The following is a 14,158-nucleotide window of genomic DNA, read 5'->3' as shown; positions in this document are numbered from 1 at the left end:
ACCACTAATGTCCACCTAATGCACTCAGAAGTTTGGGGTCCAATAATTTTTTGGAGGAGCTATCTTGCCTAAAAGATAAGGGATAAGAATGAAGCTTAGGTATAACTATACCTGGGAATGTTTGATATAGAAATAGTTCTTGCTTCGCACTGATGCTCCAGGCTTCTTTCCTCACTATGGACCTGTCCGCAGAGATCACAGGAACAATAAGACACTTCAGATCTTTGCTACTTCACCAACACATATCCGAGCTTTAGGGACATTTCTATGTGTGATTATTTATTAGAACATGCAAAAAAATTGTGTAAAAAACAATCAGAAGACAGAGATATTGTATAATACAGGGGCAGTCAACTGAGAAGACGCACGGGTCCCAACGACTGATTAGAATATTTAACGTGAAGCCCCACTTTTAATTGACATTGATTATATATTCAGAAAGTACAAAATCTAGAATTTATAATATAACCTCATTGACTTATTTGCAACTTTCAGTTATTTGTTAGTTCATTAATTTCATGTTGTTATCTGGAAACTACTATCAAGCTGCTGTTGACGGATCTGTCATTCTTATAATGTTTCTCTGTTTTTAGTATTCTGAGCCTTTAAGGGTTTATTACCGTGATGTTGCACAGTTTGATGTCTAAAGTATTCACAGAAGTTTATAATTATGAAATACAAAGCCATAGGATCCATCAACAGCAGCAACAAATAACCTCTTTGAGCAAATTGATGATATGACCTCTGTGTGCAATGATAACAGCAGAAATTGTTTGGCAGTTAAAAGTGGACATGCTTATTTTCTGTATAGCTGGAGGGTAGAATCTCAGAACTATTTATTCTGGTGGGCTAAAGGGATCTCAGTTCAGCACTGCTATACCGAATAGTGGAGAATAGAGTTTTTAAAGATTTCTAAGACAAGGTCTAGTCAAATTTATATGAATATCAATTATAAAAGATACAAGGCCTCTGATGATCTGTGTGATCGTCCTTCAGATACCATGAGGGATGATTGTGATTCAGATTGTGAACCAAGTGTCCGTATCCAATTCCTCAATTTACATGGGTAAATTGGAATAGATTTACAGGACCTGAAGAAGGACAATGTAAGACTGAAGATCCATCTGTTCTTCTAAGAGAGGTATATCCGGATTAGAAGAAAGGGTCTGCCCTTTTTTTAAAGAGATGGCGCCACTCTTGCCCATGGCCGTTAATGGTATTGCAGCTGATCTCTAAGTAAATATTAGACACAGCCCATAGACTAGAGTGGTTCCTTTTTTTGGAAGAAAAAAATAATAATTTTCTAATCTTTAAAAACCTCTTTAAATGTATTAAAAAAATCATAAAAAAGTTCAGACGATGCGAAATAGCCACGGATTTGAGATACGGTTTCCACACAGAAGATCGGCAACATTTTGCAGTACAATCCATGTCGATGGAGATCTCAAAACCTGTCCACATGTAACAAAAAAAGTTCGCGCGGAAATCAGGGCATGCTGCAGATTTTCAAATCTACAGCACACCCATTCTTTTGCGGAAATGGCAGATTTTCACGGCAGATTTAACCCTTTGTAATGCAAAGTGTGGACTCCGCAGCAACGTAAATGCAGATTTAGTCACGGTTTTGCAGTGGAATTGTACAGGATTTGTTCGCAAATCTGCAATAGATGAATTTTTCTCTTCCACGTCTGGACTCAGCCTAAGGCCTTATTAGCGGACACGTTTTTTATGCGTTGCAGTTCCGTGTGCCATCAGTGTTTGTTCCATGTGGCATCAGTTGCTGTGCACATTTCTTTATTTTTATTTATATTTCTCTGCATTTCAAGGGTCTGGTGGGTGTATCACGGACAGCACACGGATGTGCGTCCGTGTGCTGTCCGTGATTTTCACGCACCCACCGACTTCAATGGGTGTGTGATCTGCAAAATACGCACAAGAATAGGACATGCAGTGAGTTTCACGCAACGGAAATACACTGCATAAAAAACACTGCACGTCTGAATGGCCCCATTGCATTGCATAGGTCCGTGTGACGGCCGTTGTTTTAACTGCCGTCACATGGAAGATTCAACGTTTGTGTGAATAAGGCCTAAGGCCCCATGCACACGGCCTTGCCCGTAATCACGAGCTGCGATTACGGGCACGGCATGCCGCTGGCGGCCGCGGACAGCAACTCGCACTTTCGGCCTGTGCTACCATACAAGGTATGGGAGCACGGCCTGTAAAAAGCAATAGAACCGATATGTTCCATAATTTGCGGCACAATTTTATGGCCCGGACACCTTCTCGCAAATATACAGGAAGGTGTCCGTGGTCAATAGAAGTGAAAATGTCCGTAATTTGTCTGCAATTAGTAAATACGGTCTGCAATTACGGACGATTTTTACGGTCGTGTGCATGGGGCCTCAAACGTTGTTTCATTGCTCTATTGGTTGTAGCTCTTATCCCGTGTATTTTGGATACTGTTGGTTCCGGTGGAAACCTAAACATTTTGATTGTACTTATTCCCTGTGCCTGGATGTGTTTCTATTTGCCTGCACAATGTACCAGCATTATACAGTTGTCCTACGTTGCTATATACTCTATATACTACATCCACTTCCCTGGATATGACTCAACTGTTTGTAATAAGAAAGAAAGGCCATAGGTTTCCGTTTGCACCATTATTGATTTCAATGGTGACGGATCCGGTACAAATGGTTTCCGTTTGTCACCGTTGTGTGAGGGTTCCCGTTGTTTTGACATAAAGAAATGACCGGACACTACATGAAATGGTTGGGGGAGGCAGACATGACCAGGGTTGCAGGTGAGGAAGGAAAAGATCAAAAGTTCACGAGAAGAGCGGGAGAAGGGAAAGGGGACGGCGAGCATCGGATTCGCGCCATTCCTTAGGCAATAACGGTTAGCCCTTGAAATAATGTTATGTGTTATGTTTTTCGCTTCTTGAATTCTTGGTATTGATGGTGATTTTTCTTTTACAGGGGACGGCTGTTGGTGACCTGTAAAGGTGGAGTCACGGTGGCATTGTGGCGGATTGGGGGTCCTTGGAGTTGGTGGTATTTTGAAGTGGGGGATTCATCAGAGGTATGGTCCCTAACAAGTACACAATTGCTCATGGGTATGGGCGTATTTTGGCCTCCTGCTGGGTGGTGTCCCGGGGACTGGTTTTTCATCCTTGGCAAGCCAACTGGGGATTAGAAAGGTGCCCCTGAGCCTGTAGGGAGACGGCTGGGGGTAAGTAGCTATACAGGTGGGCAGTTCGGCGCCAAAGTTTTGTAGCTCCAAGGACTTCCCTTTCCTCATGATGTTATTTATAAAGCTCTGTTGTATGTTCATGTAAATATGATAATAAAATGGCTGCTGTGGCCGAATTTTTCCAACCCACTGTCTCGTGTTTTTTACTTGGAAGGGTAAGTGGTAAGAAATAAGGTGGGGCCATAGGGTCAAATAGGTTTAGGCGGTAAGAAGGGAAGAGGTTAGGAAGAAGGTAGTTTAAGAATGGACGAGCTCTGTAATCCCGTGGTCATGAATATCGCAGTCCTCTACAGTATTGATTCTGTCAAAATGACGGAACCCTTAAACAATGGTGACAACCGGAAACCATTTGCACCGGATCCGTCACCATTGAAATCACCTATGGTTTGCGTTTGTTTCAGTTTGGTTTCCGTTCATGGGTTCCCCTGACAGAAAGCTCAGACGGAACCCATGAACAGAGTCCTGACTCAGATGTGAACAAAGCCTAATGTACTATGTTCTCTCACATATTGTTACAGTGTTTGATAAAGGCCAGTGAAAAGGCCGAAACGTTACACTAATTTTGCTTTACCTTGAAAAAAGAAAACTGTAATTCACCGTACAGAGTACCTTGATTTACCTTTCTGTGACTTACAGGGTGGGAATCCTACCAAGAGCACCCATTCACCTACACAGAGTGCCACTGATAGTATCTCTATGCCGTTCACTTTATTAAGGAGTGACTACACATGTACATGGAAAATTGGTCTTTTTGTCTTAGGACCCTCCTTTTAAAGGAACAGTGTCACCAACATTTTTTTTTTTATATCAGTTTTATGTTAGGGTTTTATTAAAAACGTTTATATTTATTTGTGTGTTTGTGTGTTACTTTTTTCTATTTTTACACTTTTTCTTCCCTATGGGGGCTGCCATTTTTTTTTCCATTTCTGTATGTGTCAATTAACGCCACATACAGACATGGAATACGGCAGCTCCAGTCCCATAGGGAATGCGAACGGGGCCCGTTCCATCCACTTTGGTGTACGCCGTGTGTGTGGGAACGGCGCATGCGCCGCTACCACACAGTCCAGTTTGAAATGCGCGCCGTCCGGCGCCATTTTCCTGTGGACCGGAAGTCGCGGCCGGACAGTAAGATTACTACTTCCGGTCGCGGCTTCCGGACTTGTGCACATGGAGCAGCGGCAGCAGACGGAGCGGACGGACCGGAGGGAGCGGCGGCGACTGGAGCATGTAAGTGATTTCTATGTATGTTCGTGTTTTACTGTGTGTTTACTAGTGTATGTAAACCTTCTACACTGTGTGTTAGCTCAAAAAATGGCGACACACAGTGTAGGAGGTTAGACCGTTCAAACCCCTCGTTTCTCCCGGCACTAGCCAGGATAGAGGAGGGGGGGATTCTCAGAGCTCACTAGAGCGAGGGATTTTTTCCCAATTTTGCAGCATAAAGCAATGTGGTTGCTTTACCACATGCCATGCTGCAATTTTGGGAATTGCTCCATCTAGTGACCAGTGCTGGGAAATATTATAAATTGAATCCAATTTATAATATTTCCTGACTCGTGAAAAAAAAAAAAAAATTAGAACAATGTTTAATCACCTATACACTAATTGTTTAACTAAAAAAAAAAAAAACATGTTTTGCTGGCAACACATTCCCTTTAAGAAGACACCACCATATTATAATAGATGAACGTACTTTCCTTTGTTGAATATTGAAAGTGTGATGTTCTGGGAACCTGAATGGAGAGAAATGGTGTTTATACTTTAATCATTGTATATCTGACATATTCACCAACACTGTATATAAAGAGCAATCCCATCAGCCCCTTCTCCCATGAGGCTCGCAATGAAGGGTCAATTTCATAGGAAGACAGTGGACTTGTCTGGTATAAAAAACTCATTTTCAAATACCCTATCAGGGAATGCTCGGTCCATTGATAAGGGTCCTAATATTTTATACAGAACGAATATAAAGAGCGTTTTTAGTTCTGGAAGAGGTAGGAGCCCGAAATTTCCATGCATTACACAGACAGCACATTGACTTGAATGGGAAGTGTGTAATGTTTACTTTCTCCTGTGGTGGCGCTGCAGGAGCATTGAACACATGCTGCTGGGTTCTCCCACAGATTATAGTTGATCACGGGGGGTTCCAGCAGTAGGAAACCTGTGATCACCTTATAATAAAAAGGGACAAGCTACTTTTAAAAATAGTCGGTGCAGCAATGAATTGATTGCCATTGTTGCGGCTTCTTTAACCCCTGGCGATCACTTGTAAACCTCATCAATGCATATATTTCCCCTACAGAGGTAATGTAGCAGTACATGCCGGCCCAAAAAATTGATGACCAACATGTAATACCTGGATGCACCAGGTCCACCAGAGCAGGAGCCCCTCTTATAGAGCATCTCTCTATTCTGGTGCATAGAGGTGGATCCCAAATAAGGGACCTCCCTCTATGAGGTCCATATACCATAAAAATACATATGGACAAAGGTTCTTGTTATGTAACAACCCCTTTAAGGGCAGTTAGTTCACTGAGATATAACCGAGGGCTCCTTTATTTAAGACATTCCGAGTTGGTTGAAATGGAGAGCCACAGCTAAGAGCAAAGCGCGTCAGTGCATTTTGTAGTCTCATGCAGTCTGTAGTCGTGTGTTCCCACCTAATGGACAATAACTTTCCATATATGCAATTACAGTAAACCTTTTAATACAGCATCAATGGGACCCAACAGTGTCAGATTATCAGATATTTTGAATGATCAAGCAGCCTTAGAAAAGTATATAAAACTCACTTGTAAGGTCTCATTCAGACAGCCGTGTTTGATCCATGAGATATGGACCGTATGTCGGCTGTATTTGCCGGACCAACCACAGTTCAGGGAGCCGGGCTCCTAGCATCATAGTTATATATGATGCGGTGAGTCACTACCTCCCCGCGGAAATACTCTCCCGTACTGAAAACATGGTTACAGTATAGGACAGTATTCCCGCAGGGAGGCAGGGACATAGATAATTATGATGCTAGGAGCCCGGCTGCCTGAACTGTGGTTGGTCCGGGAAACACGGCCGACATACGGTTCATATATCACTGACCGAACAGTCAGAATGAGGCCTAAGGTGGAGAATCATCAGAAAGACCAGAAACCCAAAAGAATATGTCAACACAAACTACGACTTTAATTATCAATCTTTCCAGATTATTAGATGCCAGATTAATAGAATTTTACTGCATATTAGCATTACACAATATTTTTATTATTCATCAGCTATTTTTTTTTGCTCATTTACATGGTGCAATTATCATTAGAAATGCTCGTAATCATTCAGATCTCAAGGGTAATTGCTTCATCATGTGGGCTTCGACGCGTCATCAATACGATGAGACATCCATGAACGCTTCTTGATCACCATTCTTGTAGGAGAAGATGTAAGAGTAGGAACAAAATGAAGAAGGACAGAAGAAAAGAGTGGAGGAAGTGTCAAAGTAAAAAGATTAGAGGGGGGAAAAGGGTAAATAGAAGTATAAAAATGGCTTGTGGATATGGTTCCAATGGTCATGATCAGGGCAAAAAGTCTATCCAGTTTGTCCACATACTAGTAAATTGGGCGTACTGCTGGCATCATTTCTCATGGGCCATTTTCCAAGACAGTTTGGCCATGAATAATTCAATACTGACCACTAACAATTTATAGGGCTTGGCAATATTCATACCGGCTACCAAAAAGGAATGAATCTATTTACTCATGGTCCTAGGAAAGAGTGGGCTAGTAATAATCAAGATGACTAGGAGAAAGTTTTTGCCATTTTTTTCATACCCATGTGGGTGGGGAACAACTCACCAATGTAACTGCCCTCTGTCCTACACTGGAGCATTCCGATGTCGCCATTTACATGTATGGGGTAACTATGAAGAGAAAATACAGCAGATATTTTGGGTGAGCTGGACATAAGTCACAATGAGGTGTGCAATATTGGAGTTTTTCTATTCTTAACTCTTGTTTAAGGGGTGGTCTACCTCGGACAATCCCTTTCTATTGAATATTCCCTGCTGGTCATGGGGGACACAAGCATTAATATATCTTGCCAAACAATTGCTTTCTTTGTAGGAATAACGGTACATGGAGCCCATTGAAATTGAGGTTTCTCCGATGATTTCAAAATGTTTAGAGATCAAATGAATGTTATCATGTTTGTATGTTGTTTGTCCAAAAAAAAAATGTGAAAAAACTTCAATAAAAATGTATTGAGTAAAAAAAAAGAAATTGAGGTGTCTCTATCATGGGCGATCATCTGTGATTTATGTAAAACCCCTCCCCATACCATTGCCAGTACTGAGGATTAGGTGAGGGATAGGTGATGGCTTGTCTTGCCTGGTCTCCATTGCAGAGAGTCATGGAGTCCAAGCATTTCCCCTTTTCCCTAAACTTCCATTTTACATGTAGTAGAAAAGTAGAACATCAAGATATGTAGATATTGGGGAAAATTGATTATTAGTGTCTTAAACCGGCTAAAACTAAACCAGGCAGATGTGCGAAATTTATCACAGTGGTGCACGCTGTATAGTAAATTTGACGCATCTTGCTAGACACTTTTCTCTGCAACTTAGCACATTTTAAGCCACGCCCATATGGTTAAGCCCCACCCCTTTTCTAGAGACCTTCAAAACTATCTAGCGAGGCGTAAAAAGTGTCTAAGACATAATAAATCTGGCGCGAGGCATGTACGCTATTTTTGGAGTAATTTTGGCCAGAATTCTGGCGTATTTACCTTAGTAAATCTTCCTCATTGACTTATTTCGCAAGCGCAACGGAATCTTTTACGTGACAAATAACTTACATGCTTTCAGAGGCCTTGTCAACCAATGTGCAGACTGAGCTCCATCCGTCCAGGTCGGATGTCATAATTATTGGGCTGTATGAATCAAAAACCGTACATAAAAAAAATTTAAAAATATTAAAGGGCTATTCTCATCTTAGACATTTATGACATATCCACCCGATAAGATGGGAGGATGGGACATATCTGTCCAACGCAAAGTTTATCTTGTTACCAAATCCATGACTAGATACTTCAGTTCACACAATACGTACCCTTCAATGTAGTCAATATTAAAATCATAGTTTTCGTAGCTGCTGGTCATAATTCTTCCAGACAGTTCAATGACGCCCCCTATAAAATTAGGAGTAAAGAAAATAAAAATCCACAAAATGTCTTACTACCAAATCACATAGCTTTGGGTGTATATAGATAATTGTGTATACTGGAGGCATCACCTTATTCTATTTAGTTAGAAATCAAGGCCTCAGTGTTGTTAGTTGAAGGGGTGGGGCTGTGACAACCTCTATCTAGAAAAGGGGTGTGGCTATGAGGATTCATGAAAACCCGGAAGATTAGGCCCCCGACTACCATGGAAATCCATTGGCATCCGTCATTGTGTTGCAAGGGCGCTGATGGGGTGGAAAAGGAGCCTCCTCTCTTTTTCTCACCACTTAAATGTTGTGGTCACTTAAGACCGCAGGATTTAAGAGGTTAAACGGTTGGGATTGAAGTTATATCTGATCCCAGCCATTGCCGCAGAGTGTAAGTATGGCGCAAGGCGCTAAGGGATTAAAGGCAGCGTCCCGATGTTTATTAGCTTCATGTAAGGGAGTGAGTTAATAAATTTAATTGTTCGCAATTACACCAAACTATTCGAGAGTGAAGGGCCCACATACTTTTCTTGCATGGTGGCCGTCTGTTGTCCGCCTCTTATTCATTTATCCTCCATTATTGCTACCTCCCATATGGCACCAGTAAAAGTCGAATCTACATCACAAATTCTCCCGCTTCCAGGGTTGTGGACTGGTGGTCATCTTCAATAGGCACTTAGTAATTTAATATGTGATTTTTTTTTTTCCAGGGAAATAGGCACGGGCTCCTGTTTTAGAATGTATGAACTTTTCTAATATTTAGGTTTTTGGGGATTATGAGAAAACGATTACTTTAGTCACACAACTAACAGTTTCACGATCTTACCAGGAACTCCACATGTTGGGCCGACTTCATAAATCTCCGGAGTCTCTGAAGCGGAGAACTGTATTAATGTGATCAAATGAAGAAAATAGAGCAGTGTTATTATTACTATAATTACTACTATTTACTTCTATATATTGGCTTTTCTAGAGCACGGTGCTTGGGTTTACATTATGATTCCTTTAAATCTTTTCATCTTGAGCCGCCTATGATCTGGAATTTTCTCTATTCCAAACACAGAAATGCCAAAGCAAACCTGACAAAATGTGCCCCTCTCACGGTGGTAGCACAGTAAACCTCTGGGGGTCATGTGGCAGCATAGTATATTTCTGGGGGCACATGTGGCAGTACAGTATATCTGCGGGGGCACATATGGCAGCACAGTATATCTCTGGGGGCACATATAGCAGCACAGTATATCTCTGGGGGCACATATGGCAGCACAGTATATGTCTGGGGGCACATGTGGTAGCACAGTATATCTCTGGGAGCGCAAAAGGCAGCACAGTTTATCTCTGGGTGCACATATTGCAGCACAGTATATTTTATGGGGCATATATGGCAGCACAGTATATATATCTGGGGCACATATGGCAGCACAATATATCTCTGGGGGCACATATTGCAGCACAGTATATCTTATGGGGCATATATGGCAGCACAGTATGTCTCTGGTGGCATATATGGCAGCACAGTATATCTTTGGGGCAATATATGGCAACACAGTATATCTCTTGGGGCACATATGGCAGCACAGTATATCTCTGGGGGCACATATGGCAGCACAGTGTATCTCTGGGGGCACATATGGCAGCACAGTATATGTCTGGGGGCACATGTGGTAGCACAGTATATGTCTGGGGGCACATGTGGTAGCACAGTATATCTCTGGGAGCGCAAAAGGCAGCACAGTTTATCTCTGGGTGCACATATTGCAGCACAGTATATTTTATGGGGCATATATGGCAGCACAGTATATATATCTGGGGCACATATGACAGCACAATATATCTCTGGGGGCACATATTGCAGCACAGTATATCTTATGGGGCATATATGGCAGCACAGTATGTTTCTGGTGGCATATATGGCAGCACAGTATATCTTTGGGGCAATATATGGCAACACAGTATATCTCTGGGGGCACATATGGCAGCACAGTATATCTCTGGGGGCACATATGGCATCACAGTATTTATTTTGGGGGACATATGGCAGCACAGTATATCTTTGGGGCACATATGGCGGCACAATGTGGATCTAATACATGGGAACTCTACAGTATATTATTTTTGAAATCTATAGTGGCACGGTATATCATTGCTATTTACATAGCTAACTGTATGCAAGTGTTATTTGAGTTTCATATTGTAGGACGTGCATACTTGGGCACTGTTTGGCATGGTAATTTGTATACTGTATGACAGTACACCATAAGGGGGAAGAAAGTGGCAACAGAAGGTATTGCACAGGGCACCAGCCCTGGCACAATATATCACTGACTGCACATATGGTTGAACAGTATTTCTCTAGGGGCACATACAGCAGCCCAATATATCTCTGGGGGCACATATGGCAGCATAATTTATCTATCGGAAAATATGTGGCAGTACAGTTAATCCCTGGGGGACCAGTGGCAGATTTATAGGGGTTGAGTGATTGGGGCAATCGCACCCTAGACCTATGTTCCGATTTTTTTTAATCCGTCGCCGTCTATTGGATTTATCTGGTCTGGGGTCTGGTTAATTTAGGGCCTCTGATCTGGGGTCTGAATTTATTTGTGTAGCTACAGCGGTAGGGAATGGCTGTAAAAGGGAGAGGTCAAAGAAGTCTCAGCAGAAAACAATGCAGTCATCAGGAGAAGTCATAATGGAGGTCTGGGCCGGACGGAGAAGAAAAGGAAAAAAAGGAACGTCTACAATCAGAGAAGACGTCACCTGTAAATCGTTGGTTTAAAGAGAAGCTGTCATCCCTCCTGACATGTCTGTTATTGGAAATCTTTGTATTTCCCATGAGTTAACAATTCTAGAGTATCTTTACTTAGAACTCTGTGTTGTGATGTTCCTCTGTTATTCCTCCTGGATATGTATAAATAAGGCCTGGACTACATGAAGACCTTTTTGTAACACATTGATTTTAACTATAAAGCTACATCTGTCTTCTGGACTGCAATACAGAGTTCTGATCACGGTGTGGCGGTATTATTGGTTCTATTTGTGTTGTATAGTTGTAGCGTACACTTGTCCCTGACTGCGAAAGCAACACTTGACATGGATTGTATTATTAGGCTTTTCTAAGTTTCACTTAAATGTTCCTATTTGTGTTGATGGTGTGGTTTAGAGAGAATGACAACAGAAATCAAAAGTCGCATTGTGTGCCGCTATTCCTAGATCCACCCCTGTGCGGTGGCACATATGACAGCACAATATATGTTTGTGGGCACATATAAAGACACCATATATCTGTAGGGTGGCCAAACAAGTAGCGGCAAAATAGACTTTGAATGGAGCGGTAGCACGCATGCTCGACAGCCGCTCCATTCAAAGTCCTCGTCACTGTGGTCGAGCATTGAGGAGGAGCGGAGGGTTTGGGACCCCCGTTCTCATGATCAGTGCGGGTCCCAGCGATCAGAAACTGAGCACCTAACCTGTGAATGGGTGATAACTGTAGATTCTGGGATAACCCCTTTACTGACCCAGCAATTTTTTCATCCTCACATTCAGAGATCCATAACTTTTTATTTTTCCATCAATGTGGCAGAATTTGTGGAAATAAGCAGCACGCTACTTATTTCCGCAACTGTTTTTTACTTCGGTAAGGACAAAAATCTACATTGGAATTTTCCATAGCATGTGAAAGAGGTTGCGGAAACCCCATTTACATGCATGGGATGCATATCGTTATCGGATTTACCGCAGATTCCATGCCAAAATCCACTTCAAATCCGACTGTGACTGGAGCCTAAAGTCTCGAATCTGCAAGAATTTTGTGGTCTGGGGTCTAAATTAATTTTTGAGTCTGGGGTCAGAACTTTTGGAACCTGAAATAATTTTGGAATCTGAAATATGGCATCTGAATTAATTGTGAGGTCCGAGGTCTGATATCTAGCAATGAAATTAATTTTGGGGTCTGAATGAATTTCAGGGTCTGAAGTCCAGGGCCTAAATTGTCTTTTGGATCTGATGAACACATCATGTGCTCTACTCGTGACGCAAGGGCATTAGATAAGGAGTGATGGGGCCTTAATCTATCTAAAAAGTAGGGAATCTGTCCGTAAAAATGTTGAGGCTGTACATAATTTTTGGCTCAGGCTCCAGGGCTTTGGTGGGACTACGACCTTTTCATCCCCTAGGTTATATAAATCGAGGGAGTAGCAGGTGTCGCTAAGATCTGAAAATTATTAAAATTCAAGTGTCCCATGGAGGGGAATAAAGGTCAGATGGAAAGCAAGGTTTTTTAGCCACATGAAACCCCAAAAATTGGATCAAGTGGTGTGGGATGATTGTGCGATGCCTCTTGTTCGGCGACATGCCACTTATCGCCACTTGTCCCAAACTAAGAGGGTCAAAATTCTTGAACTGAGAGACCTTGGTATATCACTCCGGCAGATCACTACGCACCTAGGCCGAGATGTCAGCACTGCTCAACTTTGCTTGTCCCGGAGCTTGGGAGAACAAGAACGAACGGGAATGAAAGCAAGAGGTACGTGGAGGCGAACCCCTGCACTGACAGATCCTCTCATTGGAAGAATGGCGCGTTGTGATCAATTCTGTACTGTAAGTGAAATTTAATTTCACATCCCAAGCCTAGGGCGGCAACCAGTGTCGACACAAACCATAAGAAGGCGTAAGCACGACATTGGGTTACGAGCCAGACGTCCAGCTACAGGTGAACACATGCCACCGCTCTCAAAGGTTATCATGGTGCACAGCAAGATGGCAATTGAGGCTGGAATGGAGGTCTATCCTCTTCAGTGATGAGTCCCGCTATTGTCTCGAATGCAATGTTAGCCGGAGATTGGTCTGGAGACCACGTGCGCAATGGCCTTCACAAGGGAACGGCACATGGGTCCTACTCCCAGGATTATGGTATGGGCTGGCATAATGTATGAAAGCCGGACCCCTCTAGTCTATATTTCAGGTACACTAATAGCTTACATTGATTTGATTGTGAAACCAATGGTACGGACATTATTCCAAAACATCCCAGGACAAAACCAGGCCGCATGTTGCTTGTGCTAGTGTGAGCAGCATGCGTGGCCAAAACGTGCTACCAAGTCTCCGGACTTGTCTCCCATCGAGCATATCTGGGAAGTCATTGGTCGGCAATTGCAAAGGGAGCTACCAACAGCCAATCTTGATGATCTGCCCAAGTGCATTCAGCGTGGCATAACATTTCTCAGAAAATTATTAATAACCTCATTGATAGCATGCCAAGGCATGGAACTGCGTGTATCTCTGCGCATGGCGCTCATAATCGATACAAAATATATATATATATATATATATATATATATATATATGTGTGTGTGTGTGTGTGTGCAGTTTTTTATTTTTTTTATTTAAAGGGTAGAGTAATCAGGTTCATTTGCAGAGTTTTCCAGCACAGAAAAGCGAAACGTGCCTGAAATCTTCCACAATGCTGCTGCTAATTATGCAAGAGGGAGGTCAGTGGCATCCAGGAGAATGGGAAGCATTAGGGAGATAAGCAGTGACCACCAGCTGACAGGTAAACTTTCTGTGAGCTGTTTAAACTTGTCAATGCCTACAGCAAACTGCAAACTGCTGGCAGGAGCCGAGCGCTGAAACAAAGCCACACATTGTGCTCTTTTTAGTCTGGAATGTGACTCATTAACTTTATTCCCTGGCGATATTTAATCAGAGCTCT

At 42.4% G+C, this 14,158-nt stretch overlaps 1 protein-coding gene across 1 annotated transcript in view; it reads right to left on the bottom strand.

The window, feature by feature from the left end:
- Positions 1–14,158, bottom strand: part of PKHD1 (PKHD1 ciliary IPT domain containing fibrocystin/polyductin) — a 515,144-nt gene that overhangs the window by 484,799 nt on the left and 16,187 nt on the right. Inside the window, exons 5-10 of the mRNA XM_075860893.1 lie at positions 9,275–9,332; positions 8,350–8,428; positions 8,096–8,170; positions 7,099–7,163; positions 4,952–4,991; positions 112–182 (exon numbers count right to left, since the gene is read on the bottom strand). Coding sequence (XP_075717008.1) covers positions 112–182; positions 4,952–4,991; positions 7,099–7,163; positions 8,096–8,170; positions 8,350–8,428; positions 9,275–9,332 — 388 coding nt within the window. The remainder of the gene's footprint in view (positions 1–111; positions 183–4,951; positions 4,992–7,098; positions 7,164–8,095; positions 8,171–8,349; positions 8,429–9,274; positions 9,333–14,158) is intronic.

Source organism: Rhinoderma darwinii, chromosome 4 (genome assembly GCF_050947455.1).
Source record: "Rhinoderma darwinii isolate aRhiDar2 chromosome 4, aRhiDar2.hap1, whole genome shotgun sequence".
NCBI lineage: Eukaryota > Metazoa > Chordata > Amphibia > Anura > Rhinodermatidae > Rhinoderma > Rhinoderma darwinii.
The sequence above is the reverse complement of the archived record's forward strand: the minus strand, read 5'-3'. Positions and strand labels throughout refer to the sequence as shown.